This window comes from Copadichromis virginalis, linkage group LG15 (assembly GCF_057382275.1).
Source record: "Copadichromis virginalis isolate Kocher_CV1m ecotype Utaka linkage group LG15, C_Virginalis_male_GT1.1, whole genome shotgun sequence".
In the NCBI taxonomy this organism is placed as follows: domain Eukaryota; kingdom Metazoa; phylum Chordata; class Actinopteri; order Cichliformes; family Cichlidae; genus Copadichromis; species Copadichromis virginalis.
The window spans coordinates 7,212,468-7,230,139 of record NC_140632.1 but is presented as its reverse complement, the minus strand read 5'-3'; the positions used below and the strand labels follow the sequence as shown (position 1 = coordinate 7,230,139).

The window sequence follows — 17,672 nt, the reverse complement described above, 5'->3', positions numbered from 1 at the left end:
AAGGGAACAGAAAAGGAGACAATAGCGAGGGATCAGGTGAGGAGGTGGAGCTGCTGGAATAGTTACCCAGTAAACTGGCTCATACCGATGTCAGAGTAAGTTAGAAATCCTTTATGTAGCATTGTGCATTACCGCTCTATGAATATTTCAGAGATCACACAAACCCACTGCAGCTCAACAGTGCCCCCCAATGACAAAACAGACTTATGAACGTTAATGTGTTGCCAATAACTGCATGATCTGAGAACATGTTATCTATTATAACTCCAAAGAATCAACACTCTGTTTACCCGCCACTGAACAAGTTTTCTTTAATAATTTGTTTCTTTGTTAAATGCTTAATTTAAGCTGCAAAAGATACATTTGACGCAGATAAACATTGACCTGTTTATAACATTCATTAAGTAATGCTTCAGAAATTTTATCTGACCTTAGACAACATTGTATATGACACCAACAATCAAAACATTGTTTTGGTTTCCACCTCCTGTAGAACTGATTGTATTACAAAAAGCAAAAACTGATTTTTTTTAGTAAACACAAGAAAGATACAAAAAAGTGCAATATTAAGGAGACCCTTGGCAGGTGCTCTGGCAATAATCAGCAATCAATCCCTTTGGCATTTGTAAATCAGTATGTGTGAGAAATTAATTCTGGTGTTCCTTTGCAAACATTAAGACTCATATTCATTTGTTCATGTCTTCCCCCTTCCCCCCTCATTTTGTTCCTTAACATATCTACATCAATTAATGCCCATCTAGTAGATGGTTTGCCATGGTTTTAAACAAAGAATGAGCAGCTGCCTCAAATAAATCTAAATGCTCATTGCCCACCATCATATTCCAGCCAGAGCCAATAATGCTAACCGTCAGTCTAAAATGTCTCAGCTCTGAGTAAACCACGCCAAATATTCTGCTGCTGGCTGCAAGGGTGAACAAAGACCCTGAAGATTTCTTGCTTTTTTGGTAAAAAGGTTTGTACATTAGCACGTTTGCTACCCTTTTTCTTCGTGTACTCATACAGCAAAGATTTCCAGTAAAGTGTTCTCATTACAATATTTCCCGGTTTCTGTTTTCAAACAAACATGAAATAATGACTCAAAGGCAGCCTGGTGTAATGCAAACCAGCTGCCACTCCAAAGCCTTTTTAACCTGCTGCCCAGATGTTAATACAGCTGTGACGTCACCTGAGAATCAAACCAGTTAGAAAGGTGACAGCGATGTATAAAATGCTCCTTTTAAACTTTTTTTTCTTTAGTTGCCTCCCTCATGCCAGCTGACCGGGCTTTTCAGGAGGGGAGAATTAAAGAGAAAAGCTCAGGAGTGTTTGAGAAAGCTCCTGCAATTTACACTTGAGGTGTATTGAAACATTAAACCATATAAAGCTATCCCAGTGGACCCCATAAGCTTGTGAAATGAGCATAATAACAACTGACATGACATGGTGAGTTGGTCCTTATCAATTGGTTGTGCTTTATGACAGATAATATTAAAATCTTGTTTCCTATGTATACTGGTCAAACGTATTCTCTAGATATCCAATAAAAGTCCCACCCATAAATAGTAATTTTTAAAATGAACAACACATTTTCCCTGAAACCATAAACTTATCTCACAGAAGAAATTAAATAAGTTACCACTTTGTAACATCGTAGGTGCTGATCTATGAAGGTTTCTGGACTCAACGGGACTGTCTGTAAAACCTCGAAGAAGCAAATTTATGATCAAGACAAAGGAGCATCTTGACTTCAAGGGTTCAAATCACTGTTGGATTCTTCCATGTTTTTGTCTACTGGTGTGAAGCTGCAGGCTGCAGTGTCATCAAAAGACCCATAAGACTGCGGAGCTTGATCATCATTTTGTGGGATGCTGGCAGGTGATTTAGGGTTGAGTACTCTGGGAAGGTAAACCTGTTAACGTAGACAAAATGGATGAGCAGTGAAAACAAAAGAAAAGCGTGTTTCTCTATACTGACTTTTGTAAATTCTTAACTCTATGTGATGTGATTCATGCAATGCTGAAAGTGGTGGCCAAAGTATGACCTTGTGAAGACAGAAAGGAAAGATACAGCTTCGAAAAAACAAAACTGGAGTCAGCTTTGAACATAAGTGCAGAAACTACTAATAAGGCTCAAAGTTCACGACTTGAACAACCCTCAGGATCCACTGGGTAGACTTCCATTTTAGCTCTCTCGGGTCTATAATCCTCCAACTTTTTGTGTTATTTAAGTGCAGTTGCATTTTCTGTGGCAGCTGAAGCCAAAGTAATTCATCATTATGTTAGTCATTGCTTATTAATGACTAACAGGACAAATGACAAATAGGGCAAATGAATGGACATGCAGGTTGACGTAAGTTCAGGTCCCTCTTAAATATGCCTGAGCTTTAGTTATAATGTGGACATTTTAAAGAACAAATACAGTACCGAAGTGCTTTCGTCCACGCCCTCTCCTGGATCCTCGTCCTCGTCCTTGACCTGAGAGAGAACGCAAACACATTGAGCACTGATTGTGCAGGACGACATAGAAACAACAGAGTACTGATCACGCACAAGAAAATACTCACCACATAGTTGAGTGGACTGAGGTACTTGAAAAAGCCAAAGCAGGTATAGCTGAGGGAGATGATGATGGTGATACACAGGACCACCAAAGTAAACAGAGATGTGGGTGCCCAGAAACCTGAAACATTGCATGCACACACAAACACAATTTCTACGGAGCCCCTCTGATGACATGGTCCAAAAAATAAATAAATTGTGGCCACAAAATACTACTTCGTGGGCACGAAATGAGTATAATGTGCCCACGAAATACTTATTTGTGCCCACGAAATACTTAATTGTGCCCACGAAATACTATTTCGAGGGCACGAAATGCTAATTTGTGGGCACGAAACACTTGACCAATACCCGTGATCCTTCCCAGGCCCTTACAGTTGGTTGACAATAAAATCTATCCCGGCGTCCAGGTCGTACTTATGTCTGTAAAGCAACTTGGCTCTCAATATCCTGTTTAAATGTCTTTCCGTAATAATGGTTCCTTGCATTGCAGGCTTTTCAAAATGCATTTGTAGCTCATTCCCAGCCTAAAATAAAACTCAATCATACTGTCTCTGTCCATGGTGTATAGGTGTAGCCTACTCTTATGCTTATGTCTCTACGCAGCTGTCCAGGAATTGTATCAATATGATGTTCGCATCTTATCTATTTCGTTGCCACAAATGTGTAATTCGTTGCCACGTTATACCCGATTCGTGCCCACAAATTAGCATTTCGTGGGCACGAAGTAGAATTTTGTGGCCACAATTTATTTATTTTTTGGACCATGTCATCAGAGGGGCTCTGTAGATTTCAGATACAGGTATGGAAAACTTTAATTCATAGCTGACAGGGGGGAGGGGGGTGCCTTTGGGTTGAAATAACCGTTCAATACTGAAGACGTGGACTCAAGTAAGCATTAAGTGTGAATGTATAATTTATCATTAAAAACAGATGAGGCAAATCAATTTGTGTAATTTTCATTTTATCTTCAAAATAAGCTTGTCCTGTATTTTTGGCTGCATTTGGCTTATCTTGAACTACAACTACGCAGAGCTAGTCTTCTGATGCTTGAAGTAGCAGTTTTTCCCCCAAAAATAACATTTTAAAAACTCAGTAGCAATGTCTCTCTGCAGAAATCATGACTCAGCTACTCAATAAAATATCCATAAACCTTTTTGTGAGCTCAAACTACTCAAAACAACTTAAAGAAGCGAACTAGCACCGTAGTGATAAAACTGTGACTCTCACAGCAAAACAATGTAGACAGGACATCAAAGGTCAGAGGAAAAGCGTGTACATTTGACTCTGAGATAAAATGTCCCTCAAGCATTATTGGCCATGTTTAGGGTTAAACACAATGGATAATTTGTGTTGCAGAATTTTAAAAGTGGCAGTCAGTGCCGCCTCACAGCAAGGAGGTTTTGAGTCATCTATGCCTGGCTAGCTAGCACGCCAGAGTCCAAAGACATGCACATCAGATAGCATGTTTATGAGGATTAAAAATTGGCAGTTTGTATGGATATGAATTAAAATGGTATGGTATTCTACTTCTCTGTATTCTATCATCTAGTGTCTGCTGGGACAGAGTCTGCCTCTCGTGACTCTTTGATAATTTGAGAAACCCTTATGAAAAAGGATGAAAAAGGATAGATTATTTCTCACCCATTCTGAGGGCAGAAAAGAAGTAAAGCCATATTAGGCAGATGATGGGTGCGCCCAGAGCTTGATTCACAGCCTCCAGGTGAACTTGGCGGTCTAGGCGAGCAGACAGGTAAACAAAGCACAGGTTGTATCTGTCCACCAGGTACTTCAGGACCATGTAGATGAGACCTGATACAGTCAGAAAAGAGGCGATTAAAAACTGAAAAGTCAACAGACTATTAGATAATAAAGAAAAAAACAACAACAACAAACATCTAGCGGAGCAACACTTGTGTAGTTACTCACCAAAAGGCACTATTACAGGACAAATGATGCTGTAAGCCAGGATAACCGTAAATAAACAAAGAATCCAGCCGTACATGGCTCCGTATTCAAACTCATATGCCTGATTCTGTAACACGATGTTGACAAGTTATTCACCTTCTAAATACGAAGGGGAGAATCAGAAAGATATTCACAAACAATATATTCTCTAACAGTTGTAGATTTATGACAGAATGAAATTAGAGCAAAGTATAACAGTTAAAGCCACTACAAACCTCTTTGACATATTTCCTTTCAGCAGCAGAGCGAGCAATCATCAAACGAATGACGTAAAGCAGTAACCCTGGCAACCGCAACAACTCCATCGCAGAGCCCACGAGGGCTGCTGCAATTACGTAGTTGACAAAAAATGCCCCTTGGTCAGGTAAAAACACACACCTGGTGTAATCAAACCAGAGACCACCAAAAGAGAAGAACAGGGCAAAACGTTAATTTCGGTAAATAAAAAGTTTGTCCAGGATCATAAGAAGCTATATTTAAAAACATTTACCCATTTTGTATGATATTACACTATTACACTGTCTAAGCATGTCAGCTTCAATCAAACCATTATAATCTCAGAAAAGCATCTAGCTGTAAATAAAACAACCAACAATCCTACTTTAAATGTAAAATTTATATTCTAAATCAATGTAAAGAACACAGTACAAAATAATCTTAAAAACAGGCAAGTTATTAATATGTTAGTAAAGCTTGTATTATATAATATCAAAGAAATGATGACTTAATCTCAACTCTATTAACTTTCAAGATAGCTCACTTACTCAAATCTCACTGTCCCATTGGAGAGAAATTCTTTGTCAAATAGCCATTGGAAGAACACAGCAAGACTAAACAAAAACACAGAAAGTTAGCCAAGCTTTCTTGGCTACATGTACCGACACCATTAAACATCTCTACACTTGGGGGAATTTTTATTTTACTGAGCAAACTACATATGAACATAAAAAGGATTTATTTCATGCAAAGCATTTACACTTGGCTGTGGCGACTGAGCTTGGATAGTTTTTGTCAGCGAGTCTTATGAAATGTAGGCCAACAGTGAGTTATGGCTTCTGATACATGGAAGTGTTTGAGTTCCTCCATTTCTTGCTGTATGCGACATACTGAGAAGTAGTTTCAGTGAATAGACAATAAACCTAGTTTTTTTGTAAACTGGTGCTTATTCAAACTGGCAGTAATAAAAATTACCTGGTGAGTCCTAGCGAGGGGAGGAGGAGTACCATGAAGAGCAGAAAAAAGTACAGCTTGCGCATCATGCTCAGCTGCTCGCTGGACCTGAGACACAGATGGCAGCGGAATAAAACAAATTACCTCTGAAACCAATCAGTACACTACTGCTCTGTGTGTGTGTGTGTTTGTTTGTGTCCTTTCTACCTGCTCCAGTGTGCCTCTCCTAGTGTAGAATAGTACACTATTGTAGGAAGCAGGGCAGAGAAGGCCCACAGCAGGAACGTGGGGAAGAACTGACTGATGATGGGGCTCTAGGGCAAAAAACAAACAAAACAACCTTTAGACTTGCTGAAAACCTGTGATGGTTAACTGTGTTTGCATGTGCAAGTCTCACATTAAGAGCGTTGATGGGCTTGGTCACGTTGAACTTATCCATGGTGTTGATAATGATAGTGGGGGTCGTGAATAAGGTCAGCAGGATGAAAAGGAATAAATTTAGCGCTACATAGCGCGCGTACCATGAAAAACCCTGCACTGAGAGATTTTCCCTATGGGTTAGGAAAAACGTGAAAAACAGAAATAACAGGAGAGTTACATACAAAGAGACACTGCAAAGAAAAGGCTGGTGTGCACCGTGAATACTTCCTCATAAATGTCTCCTGTTTCTGATGTGAACAGTATACATTAAGAATACAAATGTTGTGTGCTTGCTTTCTCAAAAAAGATTAAATTACTACGCCGATAAAATGTGACAGCAAACGCGCTCTAGTGTGAACCCTCAAAGCGGCCCACATGCGCAAAAGAAGACCATTCAAACAGCAGTCGCTTTCTAAAACATCAGATATGTATCGGATTCAGTACCACATACGAAAGTGACCCAGATCAGATTTGAAAATATCGCATTTGTGCTGTTCACACGGTCATACCATGATTGGATATGGGTCGCAAAGGGTCGAAAAAAGTCAGATTTGATGCGCTTTCGCCTGCAGTGTGAACGTAGCCTATGTGCAGAGTATAGGTTTTGATGTTAGTACAGGCAGAACTTAGATGCTCAAATTGTAAAATTCTGGGCTGACACAAATAAAGGTACTTTTGACTGCTCCCTTTTTTCTAGATGTTGCCACAGTTTGGAGTGAAAGATAATAAACCAGATAACTTTGCTACATTCCACAAATACTAATGCTTACTAACAATTTTGCCAGAGTCAATGTATTTTTTTGTATTATTATTTTGTTATTGTTGCCACTTAGTCCATCTACATAGATAAATTAGTTTATGAGTAAAATTCTACGGAGTGCATGGGGAGCATACAGTGTGAAAGGTTAGTGTTTCAGATCTTACCAGTAAACATTCCTTGTATATGGTGCAAACCCGACGCGCCACTTGTTCACTTTCAGACTTTGGCTTTTGGATGACGGCTGGCGCTGCGCTCCACAACAGCTGCTCATGGTACCACACTTGACTGCATTGAAGTCTTTCAGAATTCTGCAGCAGGTAAATGATAACTTTTAACGATTAACGTTTGCATTAGCTTTCAGAAAAATTGCCACGAGGCATTTTCCCATTAAACGTCAACAGAATAAGAAATCTGATGACAACGCAATTAAGAGATCATGGTCCTCATCAGGGAAGAGGATAAACCACACAGAATATTGCTGCTTACAGAAAAACACTGACACACTTGGCATGCCAATGTTGGTTACACTGTCAAAGCATGTTGCTCTTACAAAAATAAAAATAATGGAAACAGCAGTCAGTCACCAAATGAGTTACAATGCAGTTGGACCCATTACATACAAAAGTAGCACATACTGTACAGCAAGTAATGATAGTACAGATAGTAAGAACACTTAAGTCACCGTCAGTGACAACCCCAACTGTAACACTAACCCTAGGCTATTAAAATATGTATGTAATTATGCATTTTTTGTAAATTTGTTAATTTGGAAATAATCTGACACAGGGCAGAGTTAAGGTTAGGGTTACCACTTATGACTATTTGGACCTCAAAAGGTTACACTAATACTCACAATTTGGCCATGGCCTCAGTCTGTAAGGTGACAAAAGCAATCCCTAGGGGGTAGTGTGGTGCTATTTCTGCCTCTTGTCTCACCTCTTCCAGCAGTAACCTTTCTTTAGCATGGTAATGCTCTATGGCGTCAACCTGAGAAGACACAAACACAGAAAATATTGTTTTAATAGACAGTACACGTTTTCTGAATCAGTTTCATTTTCAGATTTAGCACTCTGCAGTGTAGATCTTTAATTATATTTCGAAGATTAAGCTAAAAGCTCACCAACTACTTTAAATGCTTTATGGATCTTGTTCTGCATAGCATTGAAACTGAACATTTAAACATATTCCCTTAAAAAAAATCCTCTTTTGTCTTATCATTTTCTAATAACATTTAATTTTACGATACTGGAATACAAAGCAGCAGATAATACATTTCTGAAAGCGCTGTAACTAGATTTAAGCAAGTGTTTCCTCCATTATTTCTTCAATATTATGTGCAAACACAATGCAAACCATCTAAACTCTACTCCTACAAAGGTTGATTGTCTTGTTAATAGTGTTAAAGCCTCACTGCAAACGACCCTGGAAACTGTGGCTTAAAAAGGAAGGCAACAAATCAAGGATATTTAACTCCCTGGTATAACTCACAAACAAGCACCATGAAGCAAATAACTCAAAAATTAGAGAGAATATTGAGTTGTACACACTTAAAACACAACAAAACAAACAAACAAACAAACATACACAAAACCCCAACAACATTCTATGAACAAGCACTTGATGACAGTGGGTCATCAAGTGCTCTGTTGCAACCAGACAGATGGCCAATGAGTGGTTAGAGCTCTGTTGAGCCAAACATTCCTTTAACCATTAGAACTTTAAAAAAATTCATCATTAAGGATAGCAACTCGAATAACTGCTGATATTTACTGTGACTTTCTCTCTCACTGATCTGAGTTAACTAATAAATGCTTCCTCTAAACCATTAAGGTCCCTTTTAGCCCACATTCTTACAAGACTGCTCAAAGTAGTTTCACCATTAATTAATGATTCATTTTTAAATATGATTCATCTATCTTTATTAAGAGATTACATACCACAGGCTTTTAGGGTGGCAGTAATTAAATCTTTACTTAAAAAGTAGTCACTTGATCCAACTGTCCTAGCTGATTATAGATTTCTAATCTTCCTTTTATCTCAGGAAATCTTAAAAGAGCAGCTGTAAAACAGATAACTGATCACTTGCAAACAAATGTTTATTTGAACAGTTTCAGTCAGGACTGAGAACTCATAACAGTACAGAAAGTCTTAGTGAAGGTCTCACATGGTCTTCTTGCATCCACTGACTGTGTATTAATTTCTGTACAGTTCCAGCGAGACTTCAGTGAAGAGTTAAACACCGTTAACTATAATATTTTACTATAGAGATTAGAACCTGCCGGAGGTATTTAAGATACTATGCTGCAGTGATTTGAATCATATCTATGTGATAGCTAGTTAATCCAAGTTGTGCAGCTGTTTACATTATATGTTTCCCTTGGGTAAATGATTAAAATATTATTTAATAAAAATAGTGCATACATTTTCATTGCAATGCAGATGATACCCAGCTTTATTTCTTCATGATACAAATTAACCAGTTAAACTACTATGTCTTAAAGATATAAAGACCCAAATGTCCTCTAATTTCCTACTTTGGTACACAACTGTAATTGTGAGCTGGCGCTATATACATAATACTGAACTTAAAATGGTGCAGAACTCTGATCATCTGGCCTGGCTCACCTTCACACAGCTGACGCAGCAACATAAGTAGCCACACATACGGGGGGTGATGAACACACGTTCTCCTTTTTTCCGTAGGACATGCTCATAGTAGCACAGGTTTTTCCCAGCACGTATCCTGAGATGAAAAAAAACCCACAACAAGAACAACAAAAAGACAAACTCAAAAACCAATAAAAAAACAAAACAAAACACAGAAGTGATTGACACTACTTGACAACTATGTGTACATAAAAAAACCCGGTCACACTTCCTAATGCTTGAATTTGCATAAAAGTCGCCAATGCTCTGCTGACTGACTGCTGCTCTGCCTACTTTCTGTGAAATTAACATCAGCACAAAATCTGTGCACCATGAGCTTCATGACCTGGGTTGCTATGGCTGAGCAGCTCTTGTAGCTGTAATGTGTAGGCGGTCCGCTACTTTTGTAAAAAGTTGAATATGCTCTACAAGATAGTGTTTGAAAACATTTTGAGGTTAGAAAAACAAATGTGAAACTGTCACACATTTGAACTTACTGATAAAGTATAAAATACACACATGATTTTCTTACCTTTCCTTATCAAGGTACATGAGCTTGGTCACATTATAAGCCAAGGTGACAGCACACACTTGACAGGAAGGGTATGCCTCTCTTTAAACAAACACAGTTGGTTACAATTACTTGTCTCCATGCTCAAGACAAAATGTGAACAAAACCAGAATTTCATTATAATCTTTATTATACAATTCTGTTTACTCACACGAAATGGGTCTTTACATCTTCTGCTGTTACTTCTTTGGGGAGGGAACACACAAACAAGGTGTTTCTGGCCTAAGAAAAGAAAATCAGAAGGGGAACTTAACACTTCTCACAGAAAAATGCAATCCAATGTAAAAGGATAGTGGGAAACTAACATCCCAGCCATGTATTATCATAAATTTACATCAAATAGCATCCAGTCTAGTCTGAGTACTCTAGTCTACTCCGGTGCTCTGACACTCACTATCTCTCTGCGCGTGCCCTTCATTCGTGACACGTGACGCTGCAGCAGCAGAGCCGTCAGGATCAGGTAGATAACTGCAAATACTGTGTGTAGCCATAACAGGTTGTTTCTACAAGAAAATACCAGAAGGACAGTTATTCAAAGTAGACAATAAAGACAAGAAAATACCATCCTACGGTATCAGGGTTTGTTCAAACGTCATAATTTATAAAGCAGTTACCCCTTTTTCAGATTTCCAATAGTTGTCTCTCCAAACTTCTGTTTGTCAATATCTGAAAGAAATAAAACCTTTTTTTTTAAATCAGCAAAAATATGAATAGACACATATCACAGAACAATGAATTTAACCTTTAAAAAAATGGCTTAAAAACATGCTTAATGATCTGTGGGTACAAATCACTGATTATGAAGTGGACAGCTCAGCTCCTGAGTTCTTGTTGCTTGACTCACGCCTGACCTTTAATCAGTAAATTTTTTATCTTCAGCCGTTAAGCTGATTTTTTTCTTGAAACACAAGAGTGAAGGGTATACTTTGAAACTTACTCAAAAGGCCTCCAGTCATGTTGACAGGTAGTATGACACCAATGGACAAGACTGTGAGAATCACCAGCAGGTAAATCAAATGTCGCTCGTATGACAGGTAGTGAACAGCATCCATGCCACACTTGGCTTTTATCTTTTCATCACTGCGACATAAGCATACAAATACAGAATCACACCTCACATATTCTGCCTCATTGTTGAAAGGATGACAAAGTAGGTTTTTGGAGTGAAACAATGATTAAAACAGGAAAAAAAAAAAAGAAAAACACTCACTCTATTGTGAATAAATACCACAGCCAAGAGCAGAATCCCTGAACAAAAAGAGAGATCTGTTATTGCTCTAAAATACCCAAAGAAGACCTGCGTAAAGCCCTTTGTCACCTTTCAAAAACACGCTGAGACTAAAACCAACTTCCTACAATTGCAAGTCATGGTCACGGAATCAAAAAGGGCATAAGTGTTAGCAAAGCACATTATATTGATATCTTTGAGCAACCAACATTCCAGTGGATTAAAACTGTCTGCCTGCAATGCTATTAGGTATATGCGGTCAAATGTATTAAGTGAAGCCTGTGAACCAGTTTAGGTGAGGAACTTGAGCTCACTTCATATCCCAAACACACATCCTAATTTGATGGTTTGTTTATGTTTTAGTGGGTTTCATGCATTTTCAAAAGAAGGTAGTGTTTTAAAAAAACCAAACAAAAAAAATCTGTTTTTTGATCATTACTACATCGAGTATTAACTGAAGTCAGTTTAACTTAACGATACCATTTATCTTTATCAGTACAACCACCGTTTTATGCTTTATTAATTCTCATTTTTAGTGGCATTCTTTTACATACCGTGTCATAATCTGGTTCCTCCATGTTGGACCCAGTGGATGACTTACGTCCATAGCGACGGTGTGATGAGCCAGTGAACCTGATATACAAAGTGGCTGTGTCAAAGACTAATGCAGATTCAGTTTACAATTTCAAAATCTAGATTCTGGGTAGTATGTGCACCACATGTCCTTCTGCTTAGATTATGCTCAAACTTAACTGACCCGTCATCGTCTGCGACCAAAGCTAAACGTCCGTAGTCCCAGAACTGCTTCCTGATAATCGTGAAGATGATCAGCAGAATCTGTGGATAGCAATACAACTGACCATTTATCACTATTATGTCTTAAATTGCTCTATTGGAAGAATTTACTTTTGCTTTTAAAACATTAAAAGGAAAGAATGTATTCACAAGACAAAGAACTGAGTTTTAAAGTATTTGTAATTATGTCTCCCTTTATCAGAAGCAGATCAGAAAGGGGCAGAAACAAACCACAAAGACAACGAAGTTGATTAGCAGGACAGCTGGCACTCCTCCAAATTCGAGTCCTTTTAGGACGGTGCTCTGTGTGGAGTTGAAGCAGACAGTGCCATCGCTACGGTTTGCAGGCAGGTGGGACTCTTGCTCCCACCACAGTGATTTCATTACTGGAGTGGACCAGCTGTCTCTCTGTAGAGAATAAAAGCACTGCACGATTAAAATGAGATCTCTCATAGTCACAGAAGTGGAAGACGTATTAACTCAACTACTGATGACTTGTGGGAGTACCACCATTAAGGCTTTAAACTGTGTGATCACAAACAAATCTCAAACCAATGGTCCCTGAGTGCTGACTTTTGAACAATGATTTCCCCGATTAGCAAACCTTTGAATAAGGGATGCAACATTTTCTTTGAAATTGCAACAATCAACCACCAATTACTGCTATTATTGAGAAACATGTTACAATAAAATAAATAAATAGTCATAATGTAATTAATTATTTAATTAAATTGTATTTTAACTTAATAATTAATTAAATTAATTATTTCATTATTTTTAATGACTGTATTTACTTTTTAGTAGTGGACATCAGGTCTTTTTAGATCACAAAAAAAAATGTAATTAATGTAATTCTACCGTTTTCATTTTTGTGTGGCTTTCTGGCCAAACTTGAATGGTTAAATGAAGGAAACATATCTGAACACTGAAACACCAATAACTTCTCAGAGTCTAACTTAAAAAAAACAATTAAAATCCATTCTACACACCTAATAGTCACACAAAGCTGGGTTGTTAAGTCTTGTCACTCATGGCACAAACAATGATCATGGATGAAAGGACAGAGGGCTGAGTGAGGCAGACAGGATTTTACTCAGAACTGTCAAAGTGGAGTCATACTTAGTGCTGTCAGGAGAGGAGCTGGAGGAGGGCCAGACAGTACTGCTGTACATACCATCTTTTGAGGAGCATTGGCAAACTAACAACACCTGAAGTCTGTTATTGAGTAATGTGTAAGCAATGGCTCTGAGGTTGTAGGATTTGGTTTATGAACTGCCAAACAGGACACTAGGGGTGGGCGGTATATAGTAGAAACCATATGAACGGTACTGCGATAGCGCATGTTAATGGTGTCATCATGGTAAATGGTAAGTGGACAGATTCTTATATAGCGTTTTTCTACGCTCCCGGAGTGCTCAAAGCGACAACATGCCTCATTCACCCATTAGCCACCCACACAAGCACTTCTAAACACAAGTGCAAACTAAACTACATTCACACTCCAAAGAATGCATCAGTTAGTATCTTGCCCAAGGATACTTGGCATGCAGACTGGAGGAGCCAGGGATCGAACCACCAACCTTCCGATCAGTAGCTGATCTGCTCTACCACCTGAGCAACAGCCACCCACCATCAAGCCGGTCAAAAGGATTATGGTATGGTCAAAAACATTGCAGCGGCTGCAAGCAATATCATCTGCAAATTATGCTGAGCGACAGTAGTAGGGAGAAGATGAAGCACGTTTTGGAATATTAGGAAAGCCAAAAACGGTGCTTCTTCCATTTCCCTACCATTTATTCATTAATATTTAATGATGACGCAGTATATTAATGACTAACCTCAGTATTGTGGATGGATTATCTCAGTTGTTCTCCTGACTGAAGTTTGGTCCATTTACAGCATCCTGCCATGTGATTGCATTTGTCCCTAAACATCAGGAACACTCTGGTTAACTTTTATCAAATGGAAAAAGGTTAGCGTTCATCATCCAGCTTCACTGTGTTTATGTTATGCTAACATAAATGTGTCGCTAGTGATCACATAACACATCATTATATACCAGCTAGCCCAACTTAGTAACCCTAAAAAAGACACTGCTGTTTAGTTTTCTGTCTTCATTTACTTTGGAAGTGATAGCAGAGCTGTACGTTTGAATTCTTTCAGAAATATCTCAGTCAGAACATGGTATATCACTTTTAGGTGGAAACTAGTGAGCTAACTTCCAGCTAACTTCTAAATTTAATAAATTCTGTTTTCATGGATGCCTGGATGTTAAACTTAATTGTTACACTGAACATTTTATTATAGATGAAATAATTTAGACAGTTTTTAACTCTCAGTGATGCCGCAGTGTTCGTTTGACTTTGGAACCTGAAGCCAACAGAGTTTTAAACCCAGAATACTTCGCGAGCTCCTGAGTATGGTAACTGTAATGCTGCGACAATCCATCAAGCGGTGCAGCTTGTTAGCCTAACAAAGTCATTCTAAAACATTTTTTGACAGATTTTTGACACTGTCGATTTTTGAGAATATTAAAGGATTTTAAGTGCGCCTTATAGTGCGGGAAATACGGTATACAGAAGAAAAGAATATATCGCAACATATATTGTTACCGCACATGCTTCAAATTATACCATGGATTTCAGGCCATATCACCCAGCCCTACAGGACACGTATGGTTTCAGCTGATTGAGGAAGGCTTGTGGCATTCTGTTTAAGGAAGTATCCTCTTAAGAGGGAGATAAAGGTCATGGTTTATCCTGATGGACTTCCTAATTTTGAATCTGTCTCGACTTATTGAACTGGCTATAATTAGGACCCATTACATTCAGATACTAGGTTGCCTAAGTCAAGCTGTGAACAGAGATATGCTGAAGAATTTTTTCAATTTTAATTCTACCTTCAGAGAGGACTCTTCCCCTCTCTGGTTTGCCTAGTTTCTGTTTGATTTAGATCAGAGGACTACCTGTCTTGTTGGTTGTGGGCAGAGTTGTCCTGTTTTCATGTTTCACGCTAAAAAACAATTTCAAATCAATTTCAGTACCATTTAAAATGAATTGATAAATACAGGAGATGTACAGTTTCATGCACTTTTAACATATATATAAATATTATAAAAATCAACAGGGTAAAAGAAGAAAATCTGTACCCTGCCTTCTGCTTCCTGAAGGATGGCCACAGGTTTAAGTCCTGCCGTCCACTTTTGTTTTGGAAGTAGTAAAATTACTGTACATTTCAGAAATCCTACTAAGTCAAAGATAAGACTCTAAAATTGAGGAAACTATTTAATATTTTTTAAGCAAAAGAGTCATAATATTAGCAAGAAAGGATCACTTAGCCTCCTTTGGGGCAATAAAATGTGGACGCTGCAAATTCTCCGTCATTTTGAAATGAAAGTTAATGTTCTCTCTTAGCCCAACCCCCACAAAAGTGGCAGCACAATTAAAAACAATTTACAAGATGTCCTCTTGACAGTGCAGCAGGACTCAAACTGCATAAATGGTGTTTGATGTAAAAGTCTTAGAATTGTCCAGCCCGAGTAAAAGGAGGATATATGCTGGAAAAGCTGAAACCAGCAAATGTTTGCTAATAATCTAGCCATTTTCTTCTGCTCATCCAAATCAAGGTTTCAGTAGTATTTAAGCCTATGCCAGCTGTCACAGATACTGGTACGGGTCTGTCACATGGGTGAGACAGACAGCAATTTATGATCACATTCATGCCAAGAGCCAGCTCAGAAGCACCAACCTAAGAGGCATGTGTTTGGACTGTGGGAGAAAGCTGTAGTACCCAGTAAGAAGGAACCTTGCTATGGAGCACTACATTAGTTGCTATTTGACTTAATGACCTAATTAGTTAATTGATTATCAGCGTTTTAAGTGAGCAATAGCAAACAAATAGGCCGTAGCGTTTCACAACTCTGCAACTTTCAGCATTTCAAAAGCAAGTTTCAAGTCTTGCGGCTCTAGATTAAATCAGAGGATATTCCAGATTAAGACACTTGAACAGTGTTGCGATAATCAGTTTTTGCTGTCTGTGCATGCATTGGCAGCTGCTAGTTATAACTCCGAGAAAAGCACTACAGAGATCTTATAACAGAAGTAAAAGTAGTAAGAGTGTAGTGTAGTAAATGCATAACTTTTGTATATCCAGCAGGGTCGTCTTTGTAGCTGTTCATATTAGATACAGTTGAATCTATCAACTGCTGTTAGGTAGGTGGTATTTTATACAATTACTTGTTCGTACTATGTGACTTTTTAGACTGCGAAACTAAGTACATGTGCGTTCCCCTCTGCTTGATTAACACTTGACAGCTTCCTGTAGTGTACTGCAGTCTGCTTTCTGAAATGCGTGCAGAAACCTGATAAGGTCTGTGGCTTTTTTTTGTCGTGTGAAGTAATACTGGTGATGTGTCATTTAGCCACTTAGCTCCATGTTAACTAACATTCATCTCTAGTGATCCACCTTCACTGAAACAGATGCGCCACGCTGAGTCACGCGGATCAAAACTGCAATATAAGCCACGAGTTAAGAACTTTACTCAACGCTAGCACAAAATAAATTTACGAGTAACAACATTCACAGTACAAAAGCGGGACAACGTTGTTTAGTCTTAATCTGACTGAGACATTTCTATAAGTAACACAAGGTGAAACAAGTGTCTCTGAAACAGCTGTTTGACAGTTTGACTGAACGCACACAAAGAGGCTATTGTTAAAGTAAAATGCCCAAGCTCAAAATTAAACAAACGCGTAGTGTAAACTGGTTAACCGAAGCAATGGTTACACCGAAATGAAGCAATGGTTAAAATAGTTAAAGAACGAAAGAGTTAGCTAGTGCTAATAAGGTAAACAAAACTTTGCTTACCTACTCAAAGTCACGAAGCTACGTCAACATCCGCTAAACAACTTGATTAACTTGTTCAGACAGGGTGTAGGCGTGGTTTCCAGATTATCCGCAAAGATTTGTGCTGAGTAGCCTTACCGGTATGTCAATGGGTTTGGTTTTTTTTTTTTTTTCGTTTTATTTTGCGTGGAACAAAACTTCAATCTACTTTAAATAACTGAAGTCTGGTAAAACTTCGCCCCTCTCCCGTCTCTGCCCTCCTTTAATGAACTGAGTATGCGCAGACGCAGCAGAAGCTTTCTTGCGCTCGGGGTCCTGTCATTCCTTCAAACTGCAGGGAAGCAAGTAGTAGACAGGAAGATCCGCTTACTGCAGACTTTCAAACCACATGCGTAAATATCTGGAGGGACTACATTTTTGAAAATATCTGAACTGGTGAAACATGACAGTAATGTGAGAAAGCAATGTCACAGAGAAAGTGAAAACACCCCCTAAAACTGGGAAGTATTTATACCACGTCTTTTAGTATTGACTAATGGTAACATTATTTTTTGAACCGTGATTCAGAAAACAGCATGCATAGGTAATGAGGTTTAAGTTGACAAAGTTTAAAGTTGTACAGAAGACACCTCTGCTGGGAGTACAAAAATGTTGTTTTTTGTTTCTTTTTCTTGATTATCTGTCACAAACTAACATGTCATTCCTATAAAG

The 17,672-nt window shown here is 38.4% G+C and overlaps 1 protein-coding gene across 1 annotated transcript; it reads right to left on the bottom strand.

The window, feature by feature from the left end:
* Positions 1–294: 294 nt before the first annotated feature.
* tmem63a (transmembrane protein 63A) lies at positions 295–17,271 on the bottom strand. Its single transcript, XM_085431602.1, has 24 exons — positions 16,983–17,271; positions 13,955–14,042; positions 12,348–12,524; positions 12,079–12,158; positions 11,876–11,954; positions 11,304–11,341; positions 11,031–11,173; positions 10,708–10,759; positions 10,488–10,596; positions 10,245–10,315; positions 10,055–10,135; positions 9,502–9,619; positions 7,730–7,863; positions 7,041–7,184; positions 6,094–6,247; positions 5,904–6,010; positions 5,718–5,804; positions 5,291–5,356; positions 4,742–4,904; positions 4,488–4,593; positions 4,203–4,370; positions 2,564–2,679; positions 2,424–2,474; positions 295–1,909 (listed from the first exon to the last, which is right to left on the bottom strand). The coding sequence occupies exons 3-24, from the start codon at positions 12,498–12,500 to the stop codon at positions 1,748–1,750; spliced, it is 2,382 nt and encodes a 793-aa protein (XP_085287728.1). The 5' UTR covers positions 12,501–12,524; positions 13,955–14,042; positions 16,983–17,271; the 3' UTR covers positions 295–1,747.
* Positions 17,272–17,672: the final 401 nt, after the last annotated feature.

Bases quoted from the DNA above. Each gene is read 5' to 3' on its own strand.
- tmem63a (XM_085431602.1), bottom strand. From the start codon at position 12,500: ATGAAATCACTGTGGTGGGAGCAAGAGTCCCACCTGCCTGCAAACCGT. The intron at 5,805-5,903 runs GTAGAAAGGACA...TCTGTGTCTCAG, and splicing joins GGAGAGGCACACTGGAGCAG to GTCCAGCGAGCAGCTGAGCA. The intron at 5,357-5,717 runs GTAATTTTTATT...GTTTTTGTTTAG, and splicing joins CCCTCGCTAGGACTCACCAG to TCTTGCTGTGTTCTTCCAAT.